Source organism: Humulus lupulus, chromosome 4 (assembly GCF_963169125.1).
Source record: "Humulus lupulus chromosome 4, drHumLupu1.1, whole genome shotgun sequence".
NCBI lineage: Eukaryota > Viridiplantae > Streptophyta > Magnoliopsida > Rosales > Cannabaceae > Humulus > Humulus lupulus.
Window position 1 is genome coordinate 9,006,015 of NC_084796.1, and position 21,897 is coordinate 9,027,911.

Below are 21,897 nucleotides of genomic sequence, written 5' to 3' on the forward strand. Positions count from 1 at the left end.
AAATTGGAAAATACTTTTTGAGTCAAAAGCACAAAAAAGAATCTAGAAGCCCCATAACTTAATATTATGAAATTTGATTGTATTAAATGTGAAATTATATTTTATGCATATATTGTCACATCTTTTCTAGTAATTACACAAAATCCAAAAAATGTACATTTACACGAGAATAATTAAGTGGCATAAAGAGAGAATATGCTAAATAGTAAGACTAAGCACCAAAAAAACCATTTACTAACAAAGCCCAAGGTTTCATTTCACCGATTATCACCCACTTTTTGGACCACAGACTTTACAGTGTACCACCTCTGTCTCACTCGCACGGTTCACACGTGACTGGAGGAGAACACTCCGCCTCTATATATTATTCTCGAACTTTCCCACTCCTTGTTGTCCTCGTTTGATCTCACTCTAACCAAGCATTACTTTTCGAAGCTTTTATCTCCATCTCTGTATTGTAAGTTTCAAAGTTTTCATTTTTCCTTTCGTTTCTCGTTAATTTCTCAAATTTTTGATCTGGGTATTGATTGTTTTCACTGGTTTTTGTGGGTTTTGAAGCGGTTACCATGGCCACCAAGAGGAGCGTCGGAACTCTCAAGGAGACTGAGTTGAAGGGAAAGAGGGTTTTTGTGAGGGTTGATCTGAATGTTCCATTGGATGACAATTTGAACATCACCGATGACACCAGAGTCCGCGCCGCTGTCCCCACTATCCAGTATTTGATGGGCTATGGTGCTAAAGTTATTCTCTGCAGTCACTTGGTGAGCCATACCTTCATATTGTATAAAGGGTTTTTGATATTTTGTATATTGGATAATTTTTTAAATCAGTGCCTTGTTTTGCTGAAAAGTGAGTTTTGAACTTAGATCTGTATGAATCTGGTTGATTATCTCTGAATGCAATTTGCTTGTTTTATGTATACATGTATAAACTTTTATGGGCAGCTTAGGAAATGTATTTTTCTTTATAGACTAATTAATATTTCAGGTACTTATTCTTATTTATTTACTTATTTTTTCATCCTTATCGCATGTTAAGTCGTAGATTAATTCACAGAGCTACTTGTTTCTAGTGTTCTTAGATCTGGGCAAGGTTGGCTGTTTGATTAGAATTGTGATGTTTTAATCTTATTGCTCACTATGTTATTCTTTGTTTTGTCCTGTACAATGTCTACTATATGAAATTATCTGGGATTCTCTCTTGATAACAAGTTATGGTCTCATTTCAAAGTTTACTCTTTTGGTCATTAGTAAGCGTTGTTATTCTTGTTTTATTAAAATTAGACTTTTCAATCTTCTTTTCAGCATAGAAGTTGTCCATTATTTCTTGTAGCAAGGCCTGGCTTTTTCTTTAGTTACCTTGGTAATAAAACTATTATTTTAAGTAATGGGATTTTTTTTTTCTTTCTTGTGGCTCATCCCGGGTCTCTTGGTATGATGAGTTGGTATTTGAGTTTTCTTGGAAATTGTGATAGTTGATGATAGAGAAACAGCTATTCTCGAAGTGATAGATGATTTTTGTCCTCATGCAATCTATAGCGTTTTGACTACGCGCCATCATTTTGTTCTTTTCCTCCCTTCTGTTTTGCATATCTTGTTCATTTCTGTCAGTTCATAAGTTTCTAGAAAATCTGTTTATCTTCTTCTGTGACATTAGTACAAATGAAATTTTCTTTCCTTGTGATACTCATACTCGTTTATATAAATTGGATACGATGGAGAACCGCAAACTTCACTAGTTTCATTCCTTCTTCCCCAATCCTTTATTTGGAAAATATAATATAGATCTTCAATTCAATATAACTATAACACATGAATCTGTTACCTTGTATTTCAGGGTCGCCCAAAGGGTGTCACACCCAAGTACAGTCTAAAGCCCCTTGTCCCAAGGCTTTCTGAGCTTCTGGGCTATGATGTTAAGATGGCAAATGATTCTGTTGGCGAGGAAGTTGAGAAGTTGATTGCTGAGACTCCAGAGGGAGGAGTTGTGCTTCTCGAGAATGTCAGGTTCTACAAGGAAGAAGAGAAGAATGACCCCGAGTTTGCCAAGAAGCTAGCATCACTTGCAGATGTCTACGTGAACGATGCATTCGGTACTGCCCACAGGGCTCATGCATCCACTGAGGGTGTGGCCAAGTACTTGAAGCCTTCTGTTGCTGGATTCCTTATGCAGAAGGTATGTTAGATTTAACACTTTTTGCCAACGGTTGTAAGTTGTGTCCTATTTTTTCATCTATATTAAGCAGTGTCTTATGTGCCATTGACTTGGTGGTTGCAGGAACTTGATTATCTTGTTGGAGCTGTGGCCAATCCCAAGAGGCCATTTGCTGCCATTGTTGGGGGTGCAAAGGTGTCATCAAAGATTGGAGTAATAGAGTCCTTGTTGGGGAAAGTAAACCTTCTCTTCTTGGGTGGAGGGATGATCTTTACCTTTTACAAGGCCCAGGGTTATACGGTTGGATCATCACTAGTAGAGGAAGACAAGTTGGAGTTGGCTTCTTCACTTATGGAAAAGGCCAAGTCTAAAGGTGTAACTATTCTTCTCCCAACAGACGTGGTCATCGCAGACAAGTTCTCTCCTGATGCTAACAGCAAGGTTTGTAGTAATAACTTTGAGTTGGGACTTTGGTGGTCGTTTCCAATTTCCATTAATGCATTAGCTGATGGCTATATTATTTTGGCATCAACTATTCAAGTTCCTTAACATCCATAGTCACTCTTTAGAACTCAAGAACCATAGCAATATAAATATTCTTAGTGGCTCATGAAGCATGAATATACTTTCTTTGCAGATTGTGCCAGCGTCGAGCATCCCCGATGGGTGGATGGGATTGGACATTGGCCCAGACTCCATCAAAACATTCAGTGACGCTCTTGACACCACTCAAACCGTAATTTGGAACGGTCCTATGGGAGTCTTTGAGTTCGAGAAGTTTGCTGCTGGAACGGAGGTACATTAAAAAAAAACCTTAATACTGTTGAATTTGAAAATTGATATTTTATTATTGCTGTATATAACTGAGCATGTTCAATGTCTATCCACAGGCTGTAGCCAAGAAGCTAGCCGAGCTCAGCGGTAAGGGAGTGAAAACCATCATTGGAGGAGGTGATTCAGTTGCAGCAGTGGAGAAGGTTGGCCTTGCTGACAAGATGAGCCACATCTCAACCGGTGGTGGTGCCAGTTTAGAGCTTCTTGAAGGGAAGCCACTCCCTGGAGTTCTTGCTCTTGACGACGCTTAAGCCTTTTTTGTTCATTCCCTCAGTCTTCTCTTTTGCAAAATTTATGCCCGTTACAATGGTTGGTTTTTCAACCAGAGGATGATGACCTCTGATAGAGCTTTGATCCTGTAGAGCCGTATAGCCATTAGATCAGAATAAGTGCTTTTCTCATGGTGATTATTTATATTTTTCATCCATGAAAACATTGCTTTTGGAGGAATGTATCTTTTTGGAACCATGTTTTCAACCAAACCATCTTCAATTGATGAGTGTGTTTTTAGCTCTTTAATCTTCTAAACTTATTTTTTATTGGTTTCTTTCCACTTTCTACTGGAACTAAACACAAAAGGAACGACAACATTTTGAGCAAACGACATAATCAAAACAAACGACAACATAAAATGACACACGAGTATACTATCTTAATTAACTCAAATTCAATGTACATTTAAATTTAAATTGAATATTAGTTGATAAAACATGCAATGCACATTGTTGAAAATACAGTTATTTTAAAATCTAAATTGATAATTAATTTTATTATGAATTTTTTGTATGTATAAAATAGCATACAAATAAATATATTTGATATTAAGATAATTATTATTATATAAATTGTAAAGACATATTTTGTAAAGATGGGATTAAGAAATATTTTATGACTATTCAAGAGTTATTCTAATAAAATGTTATATAAAGTAACATTTTATAGATGTTTTAGTATGCTTCGTATGAGAGCAAATTTAGTTTAAAAACAACGGATTTTTTTTTATAAATATGGCTTTTTAGCTATTAATATGTAAAAATATGGTAATTAAATTTTTCTTAATTTGTATGGACAAATTTAATTAAAAAAAAAATCAGATTATGGAAAAAAATATATGTTATAATAATATTTTTTTATAAAAATATGGCATAATAATGATTTTTTTACAAAAATATAGGAAAAAAATCCTATAGAAAGGAATACAAGTTTTAAAAAGCTATAAAATAATATTTGTAAAAAAAAAAGCCATATTTTTAAAAACTTTATTAAAAAACACATATAAAATGTAATTTTTACTAAAAATAATTTGTTGTTCATCCATATTTTCTATTTAAACTAAACTGATGCAACTACACAATAGACATGAACATTAAGAAAAATGACTATATGAGAGCAAATATAGTTCTAAAACAATTTTTTGTATGCTGGAATAAGTCCATTCATATTTAAAAAAAGAAAAGAAAAATTAATTTCATAAAATAAATAAAAACTACAACATTTAAGAAAACGATCGCGATGGGACTCGAACCCACAATCTCCCGCTCCGGAGGCGAGCGCCTTATCCATTAGGCCACGCGATCTTTGCTTTTGATATGGACTAACAAATAGAATATTTAAACATTACTTTTACATATATGTTGGCAACTAGAAAATAGAAAAGTGCCAACATGATCTTCTTAATTTGAAAATTACAACATTTATGCCTTGATTATTGCATCTCTTTCAAATTTTATATCGTTTCCTCATTAAATGTAACAATTATGGGACATAGTTGAACGAGTCTTTTGTTTTTAATAAATTCATCAAATGGAGTTAGTAAGAAACTTGATTATAATAAACATATGCCACTTTCATGATCAACAATATATTTATAGATACTAAACAATAATTTTTTTGGGGTATTTTTTATTGATTTTTTAAAGTATATTCTTATATAGTTAATAGTTACATATACTATATGTTATTATTACCATACAGAAAACTAAAACAAGAAGCAGAGGAAAAATGAATCAAAAGAATGTATTGTATTGATTGTAAAAGAGAGTACAATAAGTGAGCCTTATATAGCTCATGCTTATAATAGTTCAGTAACTGAAGTTAGTAATAATCGGTTATGACAGCTCATAAATAGCTCATTAACTTCCTGACTAACTTGACAGCATACTAAACTAACACACCAACTAACTAACTGAATTTTTACTCTTAATACTCCCCCTCAAGATGGAGAGCTAATGCTTATTAATCCCATCTTGTCTTTGAAGCTATTGAACTGAGTAGGAAATAGAGCTTTAGTGAACACATCAGCTAGTTGATCTTTAGAAGAGACATGGCTAGTTTTGATCACCCCTTGCTGAACCTTTTCCCGAACCAAATGGCAATCAATTTCTATATGTTTAGTTCTTTCATGAAACACAGGGTTGGCTGCTATGTATTGTGCTGCCTTATTGTCACAATATAGCAAAGCTGGACCTTTATGTTCAATATTTATTTCCTTAAGAACTAACAACAACCAAACAAGTTCACAGGTTGTATTTGCCATGGCCCTGTATTCTGCTTCTGCAGATGATCTAGATACAACTTGTTGCTTTTTACTTTTCCATGATATCAAATAGTCTCCAAGAAAAATGCAAAAACCAGTAGTTGATCTTCTAGTATCTGGACAAGCTGCCTAGTCAGCATCGATGTAGGCCTTTAGTTGTATTCCTGATGTTGCAGGGAAAAATAGTCCCTGTTCTGGGCAGTGCTTCACATATTGGAGTACCCTTTGTGCTGCTTTCATGTGTCTAGCCTTGGGAGTGACCAAAAACTGACTCAATTTGTTCACATAGAATGACAAATATGGTCTTGTGATGATGAGATATTGCAGCTTCCCAACTATTCTTCTGTAAAGCTTGGGATCCGCCAACTTGTCTTCTTCATCTTGACTTAGCTTTAGGTTAGCTTCCATAGGGGTAGTGACTGGTTTGCACCCCAAATGACCAAGATCTTCAAGCAATTGCAAAGCATAAAGCCTTTGTGATATGAAAATTCCCTTAGCAGATCTAGCCACTTCCAATCCTAGGAAATATTTGAGTTTTCCTAGATCTTTAAGCTGAAATTTGTTGTTCAACTTAACCTTGAGAGCCTCCAACTCAGCAACATTATTACTTGCCAAAATTACATCATCAACATAGATGAGAAGGATGATGAAACTGTCTCCAACTTGCCTCATAAACAGTGAGTGATCTGTGGCTGAATGATGAAAACCCTCCTCAATCAAGGCGCTAGAAAATTTTGCAAACCATTGTCTTGATGCCTGCTTCAACCCATATAGAGATTTGTTAAGTTTGCATACTGCATTTCGTGGAAGCTCCCCCTTAGGACTATACCCTGGCGGTAGAGTCATATACACATCTTCATGGAGATCTCCATGTAAAAAGGCATTGTTAACATCAAGCTGATGAAGATGCCAGCCATTAATAGCTGCAAGTGTAAGAACAAGCTTTACGTGACTAATTTTGTAACTGGAGCAAAGGTATCTGTGTAATCTATACCTTCTTGTTTATTATAACCTTTAGCCATAAGTCTGGCTTTAAACCTTTCTACAGATCCATCTGCATTGTACTTGATCTTATAGACCCACCTGCAGCCAATAGCATGATGGTCATCAGGCAAAGAAACCACTCTCCATGTGTGATTCTTCTCAAGAGCATCAATCTCATTATCCATGGCATTATCCCACTCTGGCATGCCTTGTGCTTGACTGAAAAATTCTGGTTCATAGTGACTAGAGATGGCCAGAATAGCTGCTCGACAATGAGGTGACAACCCGCTGTAATCAAGAACTTGAGAAATAGAGTAAGGAGTAACAGATGAGGGAACCTGAGACACATCAGAGGAATTAGTTTTTGCAATATAACAATGATAATCTTGTAATTATGAAGGCTTATGAGATGCCCTAACATGTCTGGTTTGTGAAGAAGAAACAGGTGCAGAGTGTTCATGATGCTGAAGCTCAGATGTAGGAAAATCAGTAACAGATGTAGAAAAAATATTCTGGTATTCATCTGAGAGAGAGTCATTATAATGAAATGGAAAAATAGTTTCATGAAAATGGACATCTCTGGAACAAAAAATTATGTTGGAATTGAGATCCAGCAACTTATAGGCTTTCCTGCCATTGGGGTATCCTAGAAAGATGCATGGTGCAGCTCTAGGAGAAAATTTTGATCTATTGGTAGACAAAGTAGAGGCCTATGCAAAACATCCAAAAGCCCTTAGATGAGTATAATTTGGTGGCTTAGATTTGAGAACCTGAAAGGGAGAGACATTTTGTAAATTTGGTGTTAGTGTTCTGTTAATTAAGTAGGCAGCAATAGCAACACATTCATCCCAGTAAACTAAAGGAATGTAAGACTGGAATAAGAGGGCTCTAGCTACATTTAACAGATGTTGATGTTTCCTTTCAACAACAGAATTTTGTTGGGGTCTATGGATGCAAGAGTGATAATGAATAATCCCAAGAGAGCTAAACAACTCTACAAACTGCAATTCTTTGGCATTATCTGACCTAGCAGCTTTAATGGTCTTTTGGTACTGTGTTTTGATGAGTTGAATAAAATTTGGAATGTGATGGACCCAAAACGGGTATGTTTAAAAATTTATAAATCGCAAGCGCACGAATCGTTCATATGGAATAGTGATCGTGCAAGCAAGGATGTCGAACCCAAATGAGTTGTCTAAAATCGAAAAGAGAAAACTATTTTAAACCAAAATTAATAAATTCTAACCTAGTTCCAAAGATTGATGAGATTTTTGTATAATAAAAATAAAATATAAGATACTAATAAAGAAATTAAAGACAATATATATAACATAAATTAATAATAGAAATGAAGATGGTAAAATAAGATTATTAAGGATTAGAATCCACAAAATATAAGTTCAATAATATTTATAAGTACATTGATTCCCAAGTTTTAGTGATAGTTAAAATAAATCAAACTATCATTTTCTAAATAAATTTATAATTTTAAGCACAAATTATTTCTAAAAAGATAGGATTTTTCTTCACTTTTTAAAGTTATAATTTCAAAGCATTTAGTGTAAATCAATCTAATAAAATAACAAATAAATCAATGAACATTATTTATAAGGCAAAACATAATATTTTTGTTCTAAGCATGGATGTGTACAATTTAATGACATATCTTACACAAAGAATATTATGTATTTGCACTAATGAAGAACAAAGTTTAAATATGTGCTAACAATCCAAAATACATGATATTTAAGATGAAAGAAGATATTTGAAGAAGAAAATTCCATAAACTTTATTGCACAAAATGGGAAATCAACATACAAAATAAATACTATCTAGTTACATAATGTTTCATCATCACCTTAATAATCTTAAAAAGATTAGAAACACATAACTAGAATAGCAAATACAAACTAAAAATTACAAACATAAATAGGAAAATTTGGAGGATGAACCCCCAAATTATTCCTCTAAAAATACATAGAAAAAAGCAAAAAGAAGAAGAAGATGAAGAGAATAGAGAGGTTTTGAAATGTGTAGAGTTTTTGGTATGGTAACCTCCCCCTCTAATGGACACCCTAAATGGTCTTGAAATACCATATTTATAGCAAAAAAATGAGGTATTAAAATAATCAATTCAAATTAATGAAATTGATTAAATTAATTTAATTAATTATAATATGGTAAATATGGGTAAATTATAGGGTATAATTATGATGTTTTGGGGTAAAATATGTAGAAAGTGTGGTAAAAAGTTTGCATTTTTGTCATAGGGGACAATGGTACATTTTGCTTTTTTATGGGCTCAAGAAAATAATGCTTTGTGGCATGCTTTGGGTGGCTGGTGTGGGCAGGGGGCTGGTCCGAAATGGGGAAGGCTGGATTCGGCTTGGGCCTGCTTGGTTGGAGAAACAGACGTTGACTTCGGCTGGTACGTGAAGGCTGAATGGTGAGCTCCTTGATTGATGATTGGTGTGCTGGCGTGGAATGGAATGGTTGAAGGAGAATTGGAGGTGGCTGCTGGCTTGGTGTTGGGCCTGCTGGATTGGGCCGAAGGTGGCAGGGGCCCATGAGGCTTATGGCTTTTGAAAAATGCCACAATTTCTTTCTCTTTTTTAGCTTATTTTCAAGAACAAAAGTGTCATAAATTCCCTACAAAATAAATATAAAATAAATTATAATAAAATATTTTCAACTATAAAATAAATCAATTTAATTCTTTGAAAATATTAATTATAACTTAATTTATATTTAACATTTAATTTCAATAATACAACATTTTTTTACATCAAACTAAACAACAATAATTCAAATAATTAACTATAACATTTTACAACAAAATAACTATAAAAACACACAAAAATATATAAAATCAAAATAAACCCAATAAATTCAAAATTACTTCAAAACTTAATAAATCAATTCAAAACTCAAGAATTAAGCAACAATTAGCACATAAAAAATGGTAAAATAACTCTATTCTGTAGAGTTATCAGAATGGCAGTTTGTGCTTCAGCTTTGCTTTTGATAAAATGCACCCAAGTGTATCTAGAGTGATCATCAACAATGGTAAGAAAATACTTATGACCCCCAATGGTAAGAGTATTAAATGGTCCCCATATATCAATGTGAATAAGATCAAAACATTCTTTAGCAATGTTATGATTTGAAACAAAAGGCAATTTTCTTTGTTTTGCATAATGACAAACAGAACAATGGAAATTTGGACAAGATTGATTTTGAAATTGCAATTCTTTATTCAAGAAATGAAGTTTGATACAAGAGGGATGCCCCAATCTATAATGCCATACAGTATCACTATTTATTTTGGAATCAGAAAACAAAGAGAAAACATGAGGACTATTTTTTCTCAACAGGCAATTTCAAGTAAAACAGTTTGCCATGCCTTTCAGCCATCCCAATTAGCTGGGTCTTCGAAGTGTCCTGAATCACATAGTGATCATAATGAAAAGTGAATACACAAGCTGCTGATTCAAGTAAAGATGTAACAGAAAGGAGGTTAAGATGAAAATCTGGAACATATAATACATCTTTGAGAATAAGAGTTGAAGAGAACACAACTGTTCCAAGACAAGAGACTTTAACTGAATTGCCATTAGGTAAATTAACACAAGAGATTGTGGAATCTGAATAAGTGTTTTGAAATAAAGACAAGTTGTGACACACATGGTGAGTAGCACCAGTGTCAAGAATCCAAGAAGATGAGGCTTTAGAAAGAGTTTTACCAGAGAATTGTGATACTGATGGCTGATTAACATGAACAGAATTGAGTTATTCACCACCTTTTTGAGACAGCATATTCATGAGCCTTTGGCACTGAGCAAAAGTAGCTATGAGATCTTGCTCAACATTCTGACCATCTCCATTTGATCCCCCATCCTCTTGTGCACCAGAGAAGTTTGCAGCAGGTTTAGCAGATCCTGGAGCATTTCGACTGGGAAATTTTCCGTGCATCTTGTGTCCTGGTGGATAACCATGAAGCCTATAGCACTTAGCCATGATATGACCTGTGATTCCACAATGATGACACACTGTTTTTGGCTTGTATGGCTGAACACTCCCTGCAAATTGACCTGAGCTAGATGATGATGGTGGAGCAGCAGGCTTGTCATTTTCAATGTGATTAGAGGTAATTCCTCTCTGTCTTTTCTCTTGAACCACTGAAGCAAAAGCCTTGTTAATGTTGGGAAAGGGATCTTGCATCAAGATCTGAGATCGTGCATTGCTGTAAGACTCATTGAGACCAATTAAAAACTCAAGAACCCGATCCTCATCTTGATATTCCTGAATAATCTTCATTGCACCACAAGTACAAACAGGTTGTGGTCTGAATTCTTGAATCAAATCCCAAAGAGACTTCAGTCGAGTGAAGTATGTAGTGACAGAATTTGATCCCTGAACCAAAGCTTGCATAGATCGTTTAGCCTTGAACACCCTAGGTGCATTCTTTTGATGATATCTTTCCTGAAGTTCAGATCAAATCCTAGCTGCATCGTCAAGATACATCACACTCTCTTCAGGTGCAGGTAATCGACCATCAACAAACTTTATCTTGTTTCTTGTAGCAAGAGCAACTACCATCGATCGCCGCCAGGAGCTGTAGTTTTCACATCCAGTCAAGATCTTTGGAACAAGGCTAACAACAGATTGATCTCCATTAGAAATGTAGTAAGGACTTCTAGGATCATCACCAGGTGGTCGATCATTAGGTTCAAGAACTGAGAACATGTTTGCAGTTTCTGATCCAACTCCTTGATTTGCTGTGCTTCGAGTGTGAGCTCCACCATGAGCCATGACCACCAGCAACCTTGATCATCAATCAGAGAAAACGCAATTGAGCACACAGAGATTGGGGCTCTGATACCATATTACCAAACAGAAAACTAAAACAAGAAGCAGAGGAAAAATGAATCAAAAGAATGTATTGTATTGATTGTAAAAGAGAGTACAATAAGTGAGCCTTATATAGCTCATGCTTATAATAGTTCAGTAACTGAAGTTAGTAATAATCGGTTATGACAGCTCATAAACAGCTCATTAACTTCCTGACTAACTTGACAGCATACTAAACTAACACACCAACTAACTAATTGACTTTTTACTCTTAATAGTTATAAAATAGTTGAATCTACAATCAAACAAATATACTAAATGGCATTTGAAATAATTTAGATAGTGTTCCGCTAACTACATTCAAAATATGACATTTTCTACTTTCTAGTAATATTATCAAAATATGGGAATTTTAATACGACGTACGTTTATATTTTTGGAATGTTTTATTACCTAATGTCTTTTAGTTCAAAAAAACAAATGTTAAAAAAGAAATAAAAAAATAGTATATCCAAATTAATTTAAAATTGTGGTAATTTCCTAACATATGGGCCAATATTGGGCTCAAAATACTTCTGTTTGGGCTTTAGCCCAACTAACTCTAACCCTAGACTTTTCTCCCTTCTTCACCACCACGTCTGGTCTGGTCAGAGGTCTGGTCTTTCTCTCTCTGGCGCTCAGTGTCTCATTCTCACTCTCTCAGACGCTCACTTCACCGGCTCTCCGTCACTTTTGAGCCGATACTCTCCGTCAGAAAAACCGCCACTGCTACTATTCTCCGAGCCTTTAACCAAAAATTCAATTAGTTTTCATAGCTCACTAGCCCTCATTCCCGCGTAACAGCCATTGAGCTCTGAGGTTGGCGCTGGTCACTGACTCACTTTCCTCATCTACGGTAACTCTAAATTCAAATTTTTTTAGTGTCGTATGCTTAAATGCTTTCTCCCCTTGGAAATTTAATTTTTAAGTTTGCTTAGTTCGTTTTTAGGGTTTTGGGGGAACTTATTCTTTGATGGGGTTTAATGGCTGATCATTTGTTGAATACCCCTGTTTTATGCTCGTTGTATTAGAGCTCCATTATGCTGTGTTTGATGGTTGTTTTAGTGTTCGGATTAAGTTCCACTAGATTTTCCAATTGATGATTATTGCTCCAAGCTTCGTGTTGAAATGGTTTTGACTGGTTCTTAGAACTTACAATATCGTTCAGTAGTTGCACTGTATATACATGAGTTTGTGTGAGAGTATGATAATCATTAGTATTACGATTAGTAAACACCCAATTACCACATCAGTGCACTAATGAATATTTTTAGGTCAAGCTTACTGTCTACCTAATTATTGTATACCAAATGGGTAAGCAAACAAATGAATGGAAAATACTTTTCTGATGTTCATTCCCTATGCCTTCCATTGATCAGTAGCTCTTTCAAGTGTCTAAATTGGGATCTCTGTGTATTTTTATGAGAATGTGGTGGTGCCCCTGCCCAGTATATTTAGTTTAGTTGGCTGTCAATAACAACATTCTTCAAAACTCTGATATTTAGTTGAAAGAATCTCCTTTTATTAATACAAGACACTGTCAATTATTTGGTGATATGTTCAAATTTTCAATATTTTGATGCTCGATCACATGCCATTTTACATCTCACTTTATACTCCTAGCTTGTATCTGACATCATTTGTCAAGTTAAGTGTGTTGAAAATTTTGTAATTTTTTTCTACTGTTCAATGCAGGAAGTACTTTCCATCGGTCTGAAGAAGAGGTCCTTGCTTTATTCATTCCAAGGGTTGGAATATGTCTGGTGGCCCTGGACTTGAGTCTCTAGTAGATCGTATGTAAATTCTTAATAATCTTTTTTTCAAGTTATATATTGCATGCATGTGCAGTCTTTGCAGCTTAAATATAAATCTTTACACCCCTTTGTGCCAGGGTGGAGTTTGAGGAATTAAGGTTTTAGGTATAGTTTTTACAAATTTAGCAGTCATATGATCTTTAGACAATCTGTACTTGCTGTGTTATAGTTACTTGAAAAATGAGAGCTTAAAGAGAGAGAGAGAGAGAGTGACTGTCATTTTTATCAAGAGAAGAGGGTCAATAGTTCAATATTGTGCTAGAAATCGTGATAATTTTTTTGTCTTTGCATTTCATTTGCTCTATCATTATGTTTATATATATTTAGCTAGAAAGGTAGTTCTGAGACCAGTTGCTTTTCTTAGTGTTCTTTGTCAAAGGTTTCTTGATTCTATCTCTCTTCATCCTCAGACAACGATGGATTTTCTTTGACTTAAATAATTTCCATACTTGTGCAGAAACAATATCAGTTATCACAAATGATGGGCGCAATATTGTGGTAATATGAACAGTATTAAGACACTATATGCTATGCCATTTTTCGTCTTATCAAATTGTGATCAATATTTGTTTCTTTGTTCAGGGAGTTTTAAAAGGCTTTGACCAGGCTACAAATATCATTCTCGACGAGTCTCATGAACGTGTTTTCTCGACAAAGGTCTGCATTTTATTCTTTGCTAAGATGTAGACTATGATTTTGTCTAGATCTCTGGCTTATTTTTCAATTACTGGAGAAGAGAGTTTTTTTGGAATATACTGATCTGTGGTGAACAAATCGATCGACCACTTAAAAAGTTTTTAATTGATTCACAATTGCATTATACTTGTATTGATAGAGTTTAGCTTCCCCTTACTTGGCCACCATTGTAACTTGTCATTGATTATGATTTGCAGGAAGGTGTTCAGCAACTAGTGTTGGGTTTGTATATAATAAGAGGCGACAACATGTAAATACTCTACTTTGTATCTCTTTATTGTCATTCTTTTTATGGTAAGTTTGAAGTTTCTAATTGCCATTCTACTACTTTGTTCCACATTATGCAGAAGTATCGTCGGAGAATTAGATGAAGAAATCGATTCGTCTGTTGACTGGTCGGAAAAAAGAGCTCATCCTCTAAAGCCTGTCATTCATTGAGTGGCTTGGAAGGCAATAGAGCTGTTGTAGATTGTCTGGTCGATTACCATCCAGCAAGAGTTTTCTTGGTTTATAGTTTGTTCATCTTGTTCATTGCTATCAAAATGAGCTTTCTCTGAGATTGTTCTGATCCCAATCAGAAAAAAAGGACAATATCTTCAAACCCAAATTTTACCAAATATTTAAAGACTGTTTTGTGCTACTTTAATATTCTATTTCATTGGCATTGGTGGTGGTTATTTTCTCAGAACAATCAAAATTGTAAATGTATAAAGTACACTATTAATTAGACAAAGAAGTGCTGTTGGATAACACTAAGTGCAGTGGTTCTCATGCTCGTGTGCTGATAAGGTGCAAATCTTACTACAAGAAAAGTGATTTTTAAAGCACACTTTTCTCGGCGCAATTTTTGCTGGCGCTTTCAAAAGCTTTTGCCGGCAATTTTCAGGCAATAGGCAAAGTTATTGTCGGCGCTTTGCAAAAGTTGACTCAATGATATAAAAAAAAATTCAGCCATCCGAATTATGATCACTTATTATTATTTAAAATTTGTGGAATCGTTTTAGATTAAGAGTTTCTTGTATATTCAAATCCTGAATGTGTACTTTGATTCATTTTAGATGGTTATCTTGTAAGAGAAAATGTCAAATACACGATAGTCTATAAATTAATATTTTTTTTTTCACAATAGTTAGTATATTGTTTTTCTATTCAATTTTAATGAACACTAGTCAAACAATTAAAAACAAATAGCACTGTGCCTCTTTTCAGGTAGTATATTATTTAGGTCTAACTTTAATTTTTTGGGTCACTTTGGTCTAGAATGTTATATTTCTTCTAAAATTTGTTAAAAAGTTACTAGTGATGCATATAAGAATCAATCAAAAATAAAAATATATGGGACTTTCATTTTATTCTTTTGTGTATTTTTTGTTGTAGGCCCCCTTCGAAAAGCTATTAGAGCAACCACAATGTGGTAGCTTTTCTTGTGGCTTGCTATTGGAGAGTCTCATTGCATCAATAATTTTAAAGCACCGTTACTTTTGTGGTGTTTTCCTTTTTATTTTTTTTAATTATACTATTACCTTATTATACATATGTACATATTTTTTTACCGTTGCTTTTATTATTGTTGCATTTTTTTTAACAAATTATTTTCTTTTATAAATACTCATCAACCTTGTTTAATTTTCATACCATTTATCTTTTCTTCTTCAAAATTGTCTATAAATAGTGACATTATGCTCACTTGAAACACAAACATTCTTGATAAATTCTTAGAAGCAATTCTAGAGAGTATCCCAAAGTGTTTTGACGAGAGAGGAAATAACTTTTAAGCCAAACTTTTAACCTTGTTTAAGCCTTGAGATTTTCATCTTATACCTCCTATTTTTATGATAATTTACCTAAGTTATATAATCTCTTCTTATTTTTTTTTCACTTAAGTAATATATTAGTTAATAATATTATATATATATTGTGTTAATGATCTCCATTGTTAATATTCTCTAACAATAGGTATTATATTGTTGTTCTATTTAATTTTAATGAACACTAGTCAAACAATTAACATAATGCCCACTATATCAATACTTATATGAATTGAAAGACTAATAATGCTAGATCTTTTTTCTTTTCTTTTTTGAAGAATAATAATACTTGATCATTACAGGTTATTACAAGTGTGTTAAATAAGTTGTATGATCAACTGTAATATTTTATTGGATACAAACCATTACTATGAAGCAAAATCTAACATGTATAAGCTGTTTTTCTTCAGGTGGAGATGATAAATCTATATAAATATAAATTAATATATATATATATATTTGTTTAGTAATGTTGGGTGGGAGAGGTATGGTTGGCTCCTTTAAGTGTTATTCATTGTTGCTTGGTCTTCTTTTTTGAAAAGGTGATTGAATCACCAAAAATTGAATAAGAACCATTGAATAATCCCCCAAAATTATAACAATCATAGCAAATGTACTTTTTTAGCTATATTATGTTCATTTTTTAAAAGTTTGCTAGTCTGACCACTGACTACATGTATAGTTATAGTATGAAAGTTTATTTAACTAACTTAACTTAGCCGAAACCGAGTTTATTAACATTAAACATACAAATATTAGCTCTAAGAATATCAATATATATTTCCAAAATTTATCATTAGACTATTATCTATACATGTATTTTCTGTCTGGACTGTTGAATTGTGTCTGAATAGCGTTAGATCAGTATTAAGTAAACAAACTATTTAACAAAAATGAATGAAATGCAACTGAATGGGGACATTTGCAATGCTTGCTTGCAATGGGATCCTATATATTCTACTTAAAATTACATTGTGTAAAACGGTTGTTGACTTTAAAGCGAAAACAATGAATGAAGCCAGCTAATATTGAATACTTGACCGTCTATGATACACCATGATTTCGACCAGACCAACCATCATCTACTTCTTTGGAACCACGTTTCTTATGTCTCTCTCTCTCTCTCTCTTTATACATATTTTCTTTCTTTGAAAATCTCCCTACCTAATAACAATATATATATTTATATTGTTATTGAAAAAATGTGTCATTTTGTTATGTATTTGAATTTTCATATTATTATATACATGGCTGCTGACCCTGCAACTCAGAGACGAACATAATACTTTCATACTTAGCACAACTACCACATGGCAGCTGAATTGATTCCGGTTAGGGTCAAACAATCAACATAATTAGTAAAAAGAAGATAATAATAATAACAAGGGACATGAGACAATTATCATTAGTGTTCCCAATAAATTTCAAAGTGTACAAATTAGCTGTGAAGCATTTTTAAGAAGTTGGACAATAAACACTAGATAGAATATTTATGTCTTCGTGTGTTCTCACATCTTTTACGACCCAACATTGAGCCTGTAATTTATTGTTTTCCCATCTGTATTTATCTGACTTTCTTTCTTGTGTCTCATTCATTGTTCTTGATCCTCATTCCCTAGCTTCAACATACTTAGTTTGCCTCCAACTCCATTATGGCTGCTGAGTTGGTTGCTGGTGCTTTGCTTTCTGCTTCGCTTCAGGTTCTGTTTGAACGGTTGGGCTCTGAGGAGATACCCCGGCTGTTTAGGGGAAAGAAATTGATCCTGGACCAGCTAGATGAACTAAACACTATGTTGATATCAGCCAATGTACTGCTCAACGATGCTGAGGAGAAACAACTTCGAAACAAGGAGGTCAGGATGTGGCTATGCAAGCTTCAAGATGTGATTTATCAAGCTGATGACTTGGTGGATAGGATTGACTATGAAACTCTGCAATCCAAGCTTGAAGATGATCAATCTAGCAGCAGCGCAAGCAAGGTATTCAACCAACTGAAATCTATGTCACCTTTTATGTCAAAGTTTGATAAATCTGTTAAGTTTAATGCCATGGAGATCCTTCGTAAGATGAATATTCTTATTGATCAAAAGGATGCTCTTGGCCTGAGAGAAGGTGCTCAAAAAAAACCTTTTCAAAGGCCACCAGCTCCTTTAGTAGAGCAATATGATGTTTATGGGAGGGATAATGAAAAAGAAGTTATTGTTGATTTGTTGCTAAAAGATGATATTAGTAGCAGTAATAAGATTTGTGTCATTCCCATTGTTGGGATGGGTGGTGTGGGCAAAACTACTCTTGCTCAACTTGTTTATGATGATGATCGAGTTCAAAAGCATTTTGAGCTAAAAGTGTGGGTTACTGTGTCAGATGAATTTGATATTTCTAGGATAACGAAAGAGATATTTGAGGGGGTCACTTCCTACAAAGTTCATATAAAAAACTTAGAAGAAATTCGAAGGAGATTGAAAGAAGCATTGAAGGGAAAGAAATTTCTCTTTGTTCATGATGATGTTTGGAACGAGTCTTATTCCCAGTGGGACACTTTGAAGAGTTGTTTCGACTCGGGAGCAAATGGAAGTAAAATTATAGTGACAACTCGAAGCACAATTGTCGCCTCTACTATGGCCACTGGCCAAATTCATCAACTACAAACTTTGTTGAGTGAAGATTGTTGGCGGTTATTTGTCAAGCATGCTTTTGGAAATGATGTTGATCTTAGTGGCTACCAAGACCTACAAGTAATTGGAAGGAAAATAGTGGAAAAGTGCAAAGGCCTTCCATTAGCAATAAAATCTCTTGGTGGATTATTACGTTCTGAACGAGATTCCAAAAAATGGGAAGACATACTTAATAATGACACATGGGAGGAGTTGTACAAGGAGAGTTCTATTCTTCCAGCTTTATGGTTGAGTTATCGTCACTTACCTGCACATTTGAAACAATGTTTTGCATATTGTTCCATATTTCCCAAAGATTATGAATTTGATAGAGAAATTTTGATTTTGTTGTGGAAGGCAGAAGGCTTTTTGCAGAGTGATAAAAAATATAAAAAGGAGGAGCAACTTGGAGAGGAATACCTTCAAGATCTGTTATCAAGGTCATTCTTTCAACATTCAAGTCATAAGAAAGAGTTTTTTCTCCAAATGCATGATTTGGTACATGATTTAGCTATGTTTGTATCATATGATTTTTGTTCCAGGCTGGATAGAACTAATGATAAACATCGTCTTTCGACCAAGATTCGTCATTTATCTTATATGAAGACTTGGAAATACAATGCTGACACACTCAAGTGCCTGAGTGAAGCTAATTGTTTGCGTACCTTTGTAGCATTACCATTCGAAAGGTATAGCTTCGAAAGAACAATAGTTTTGTACGATATGTTTCTTAGCGCAGGAAGTTGTTTAAGAGTGCTTTCTTTAAATAACTCTTCTATCAAAGAGCTGCCTAATTCAATCAACAATCTAAAGCATTTGAGGTACTTGGACTTGTCTTGCACTGAAATTGAAGAGTTACCCGATTCAATTTGTACTCTGTATAATTTACAGACTTTGTTGCTGTTGAATTGTTATAAGCTTTCTCATTTACCAAAGAAAATGGGGAGCTTAATGAATTTGCGACATTTGGAGATCCATGGTGTACCTTTGAGAGAGATACCCCATATGAAACACTTGCATTTCTTATCTAATGTAGTTTTGAGTGATAAGAATAGTGGAGGATTTAGAATGAAAAGTGTAGCAAAGCTTGCAAATTTACGCTGCATTTCAGGGTTGGAAAATATCAACGATGCAATAGAAGCTTCTGAAGCTAATTTAATAGATAAGAAGGGTCTTTCAATGCTGACTTTGAGCTGGAATGTTAATGGTAGTGTTGCTGATAGTTCGCAAAAAGAAAATGATATACTTAATGCACTTCGACCTCATACAAATTTGGAGCATCTCGTGATTGAAAATTACAGAGGTACAATACTATCAGAGTGGATTGGAAACTCTGCATTTTCAAATTTAGTATCAATCAGGTTAAGCAATTGTATAAATTGTTATATTTTACCTTCACTCGGACAACTAGTCTCTCTTAAAAGTCTCAAAATAAATGGATGTAATAGTGTGATCTCAATAGGTTATGAGATTACTCATGAAAAATGTCGTTTATTCAGGTGTTTAGAAGTCTTGGAGATTAGGGATATGTTGGAGTGGAAAGATTGGTCATTTTGTAGTGAAGCTATGCAACAAGGTCAAATATTCCCTCTTCTTAAAGAACTTTGGCTGTTTGATTGTCCAAAGCTTAATGTTGGCTTACCTGGTTATCTTCCATCCTTGGAACATCTCAATATCTCCAATTGTGATCAAATGGTGGTTTTGCTCCCAAGAACTACTCAACAGACCATCGTCACCCCTCCCTCTCTTGCCTTTATATGGATAGATAATTGTTCCATGTTGGAATCGCTTCTAGATTGGGGATCACACTTGAATGTACAACACATTGTATTAGTGAGAACCAAAAAGCTCTTTGAGAACCATAAGCAATGGGATCTGCATAGACTCTTTAATTTAGAATACTTAAGTATTAGTGGATGGGAAGATGATTCATTTCCCAATGAAAGGCTCCTTCCGACCACTCTGACTAATCTTTACATTTGGGATTCTAGTAACCTTGAAACCCTAAATGGCAAGGCTTTTCAACAACTTACCTCTCTTACATCTTTAAGTATTGGGAACTGTGAAAGGTTACGGTGCTTGCCAGAAGAAGGGCTGCCTACTTCTCTTTGTCAATTATATATAAAAGAATGTCCTTTGCTAAAGCAACGCTGTGAGAAAGGAGCAGAAGATTGGCCTAAGATTCATCGCATCACTAAAGTGGAATTGGATCGCAAGTGTATCAATGAAATGCCCCAATGATATGAAGTGCGTATTGGTACATTTTCTTATTTTCCTTGCTTCTTTTATTATTATACACATTATGTTTTATTTGCAAAAATTATCAATCAACACTAACTACTTATGTTGGATTACAATAAACAAATCAAGACGTGTCATTTTCTTTCTCACCTCTCACCTTCGAGCTTTGTTTAGGGTTTACTGTGATTGGGGCGACATCGACCCTTCCTTGCGCTGGTGGCACCTCTGCCACTTCTGATGGTATTTATTCGACGTTGGCAGTTGTTGGGGGTCTTCTTTGTCATTGGGGTGGGGTGGGTGTTTCCATGTTTGTCTGGGGGTTTGTGGAGTGGTTCGGGGTTTCCAAGTGGGGGGCAAGTTGGTGTTCGTAGTAGAGGGTTTGGGTAGTGATGGGGCTTGGGTGTCCTAGGGTTTTGCGGCAATGAGTTGCATGGAGATGATCTAGGGTTCCAGGTGGGGCGTTGGGGGGTTATGGTGATGGTGGTGGTGGTGGGTAACGGTCTGGGGTCTTCTTGGTAGCAGAGATGGTGGATCTGGTCCGTCTCTTGGACTGATGGGGGTGGAGGTGGATCTGACCCGTGGTGGTCGGGTGATGTGAGATGGGTGGATAACGACAGAGGGGATCTAGGGTTTCAGGTGGGGCGACTTGAGGTTAAGCAATGGGGGTTATGGTGACGGTTTGGGGTGATCTACTAGGTAGTGAGATGGTGGATCTGGCTTGTCTCTTGGACTATTGGTGGTGGTGGGGTGATTTGAGATGGGTGACTGGCAGGAATTAGAGCTCTATTTCAATTGTGCCTTGTTTAATTTTATGTATTTTGCTAATTTCTATGTTGTTTTTCAATAATGGTCCATATTTTTTGGGTTTATGTTCCCCACCATTTGGTGGTTTATGTGTCTTCTATCTTTGTGATAGTTTGGTGGTTTTGTTACTTGAGGCCCTTTGTCACTTTGTTTCTTGATCCTTTCTCTCTTCATCCACAGACAACCAAAGACACTCTCCAAGAAAAGCTTGTCATTTATTGAGTGGCTTGGAAGACAATAGAGCTGTTGTAGATTGTTTGGTTGAATATTACCATCCAGCAAAAAAGTTTCCATGGATTATAGTTTGTTTATTTTGTTCATTTTTCTAATTAAAATGAGCTTTTTCTAATATTATTGTGACTGGGATCATAAAAAAAATGAGGCATTCTAAATATGATGACTTTATTTGAAAATATATAAATGGATTTAAAAATCTTCGTGTGAATTTTGTGAAATTGCCTCTGATGAGGAGTTTCCTTAGA

At 34.8% G+C, this 21,897-nt stretch overlaps 3 protein-coding genes and 1 non-coding gene across 4 annotated transcripts; 3 read left to right on the forward strand and 1 right to left on the reverse strand.

The window, feature by feature from the left end:
* Positions 1–301: 301 nt before the first annotated feature.
* Positions 302–3,507, forward strand: LOC133829907 (phosphoglycerate kinase 3, cytosolic). The gene is made up of 6 exons (XM_062259748.1): positions 302–457; positions 559–761; positions 1,837–2,175; positions 2,278–2,595; positions 2,792–2,950; positions 3,045–3,507. The coding sequence occupies exons 2-6, from the start codon at positions 567–569 to the stop codon at positions 3,237–3,239; spliced, it is 1,206 nt and encodes a 401-aa protein (XP_062115732.1). The 5' UTR covers positions 302–457; positions 559–566; the 3' UTR covers positions 3,240–3,507.
* A 985-nt stretch (positions 3,508–4,492) lies between these two features.
* Positions 4,493–4,565, reverse strand: TRNAR-CCG (transfer RNA arginine (anticodon CCG)). Its single transcript has one exon. It is a non-coding gene; the product is annotated as a tRNA-Arg (tRNA).
* Positions 4,566–11,993: 7,428 nt separating this feature from the next.
* Positions 11,994–14,658, forward strand: LOC133829908 (sm-like protein LSM8). The gene is made up of 6 exons (XM_062259749.1): positions 11,994–12,254; positions 13,094–13,191; positions 13,670–13,710; positions 13,795–13,869; positions 14,106–14,158; positions 14,256–14,658. Exons 2-6 carry the CDS (start codon positions 13,155–13,157, stop codon positions 14,344–14,346), a joined length of 297 nt encoding a protein of 98 aa, XP_062115733.1. The 5' UTR covers positions 11,994–12,254; positions 13,094–13,154; the 3' UTR covers positions 14,347–14,658.
* Positions 14,659–17,268: 2,610 nt separating this feature from the next.
* Positions 17,269–20,907, forward strand: LOC133829900 (putative disease resistance RPP13-like protein 1). The gene is made up of 2 exons (XM_062259739.1): positions 17,269–20,627; positions 20,786–20,907. The coding sequence occupies exon 1, from the start codon at positions 17,369–17,371 to the stop codon at positions 20,609–20,611; it is 3,243 nt and encodes a 1,080-aa protein (XP_062115723.1). The 5' UTR covers positions 17,269–17,368; the 3' UTR covers positions 20,612–20,627; positions 20,786–20,907.
* The last annotated feature ends 990 nt before the right edge of the window (positions 20,908–21,897 follow it).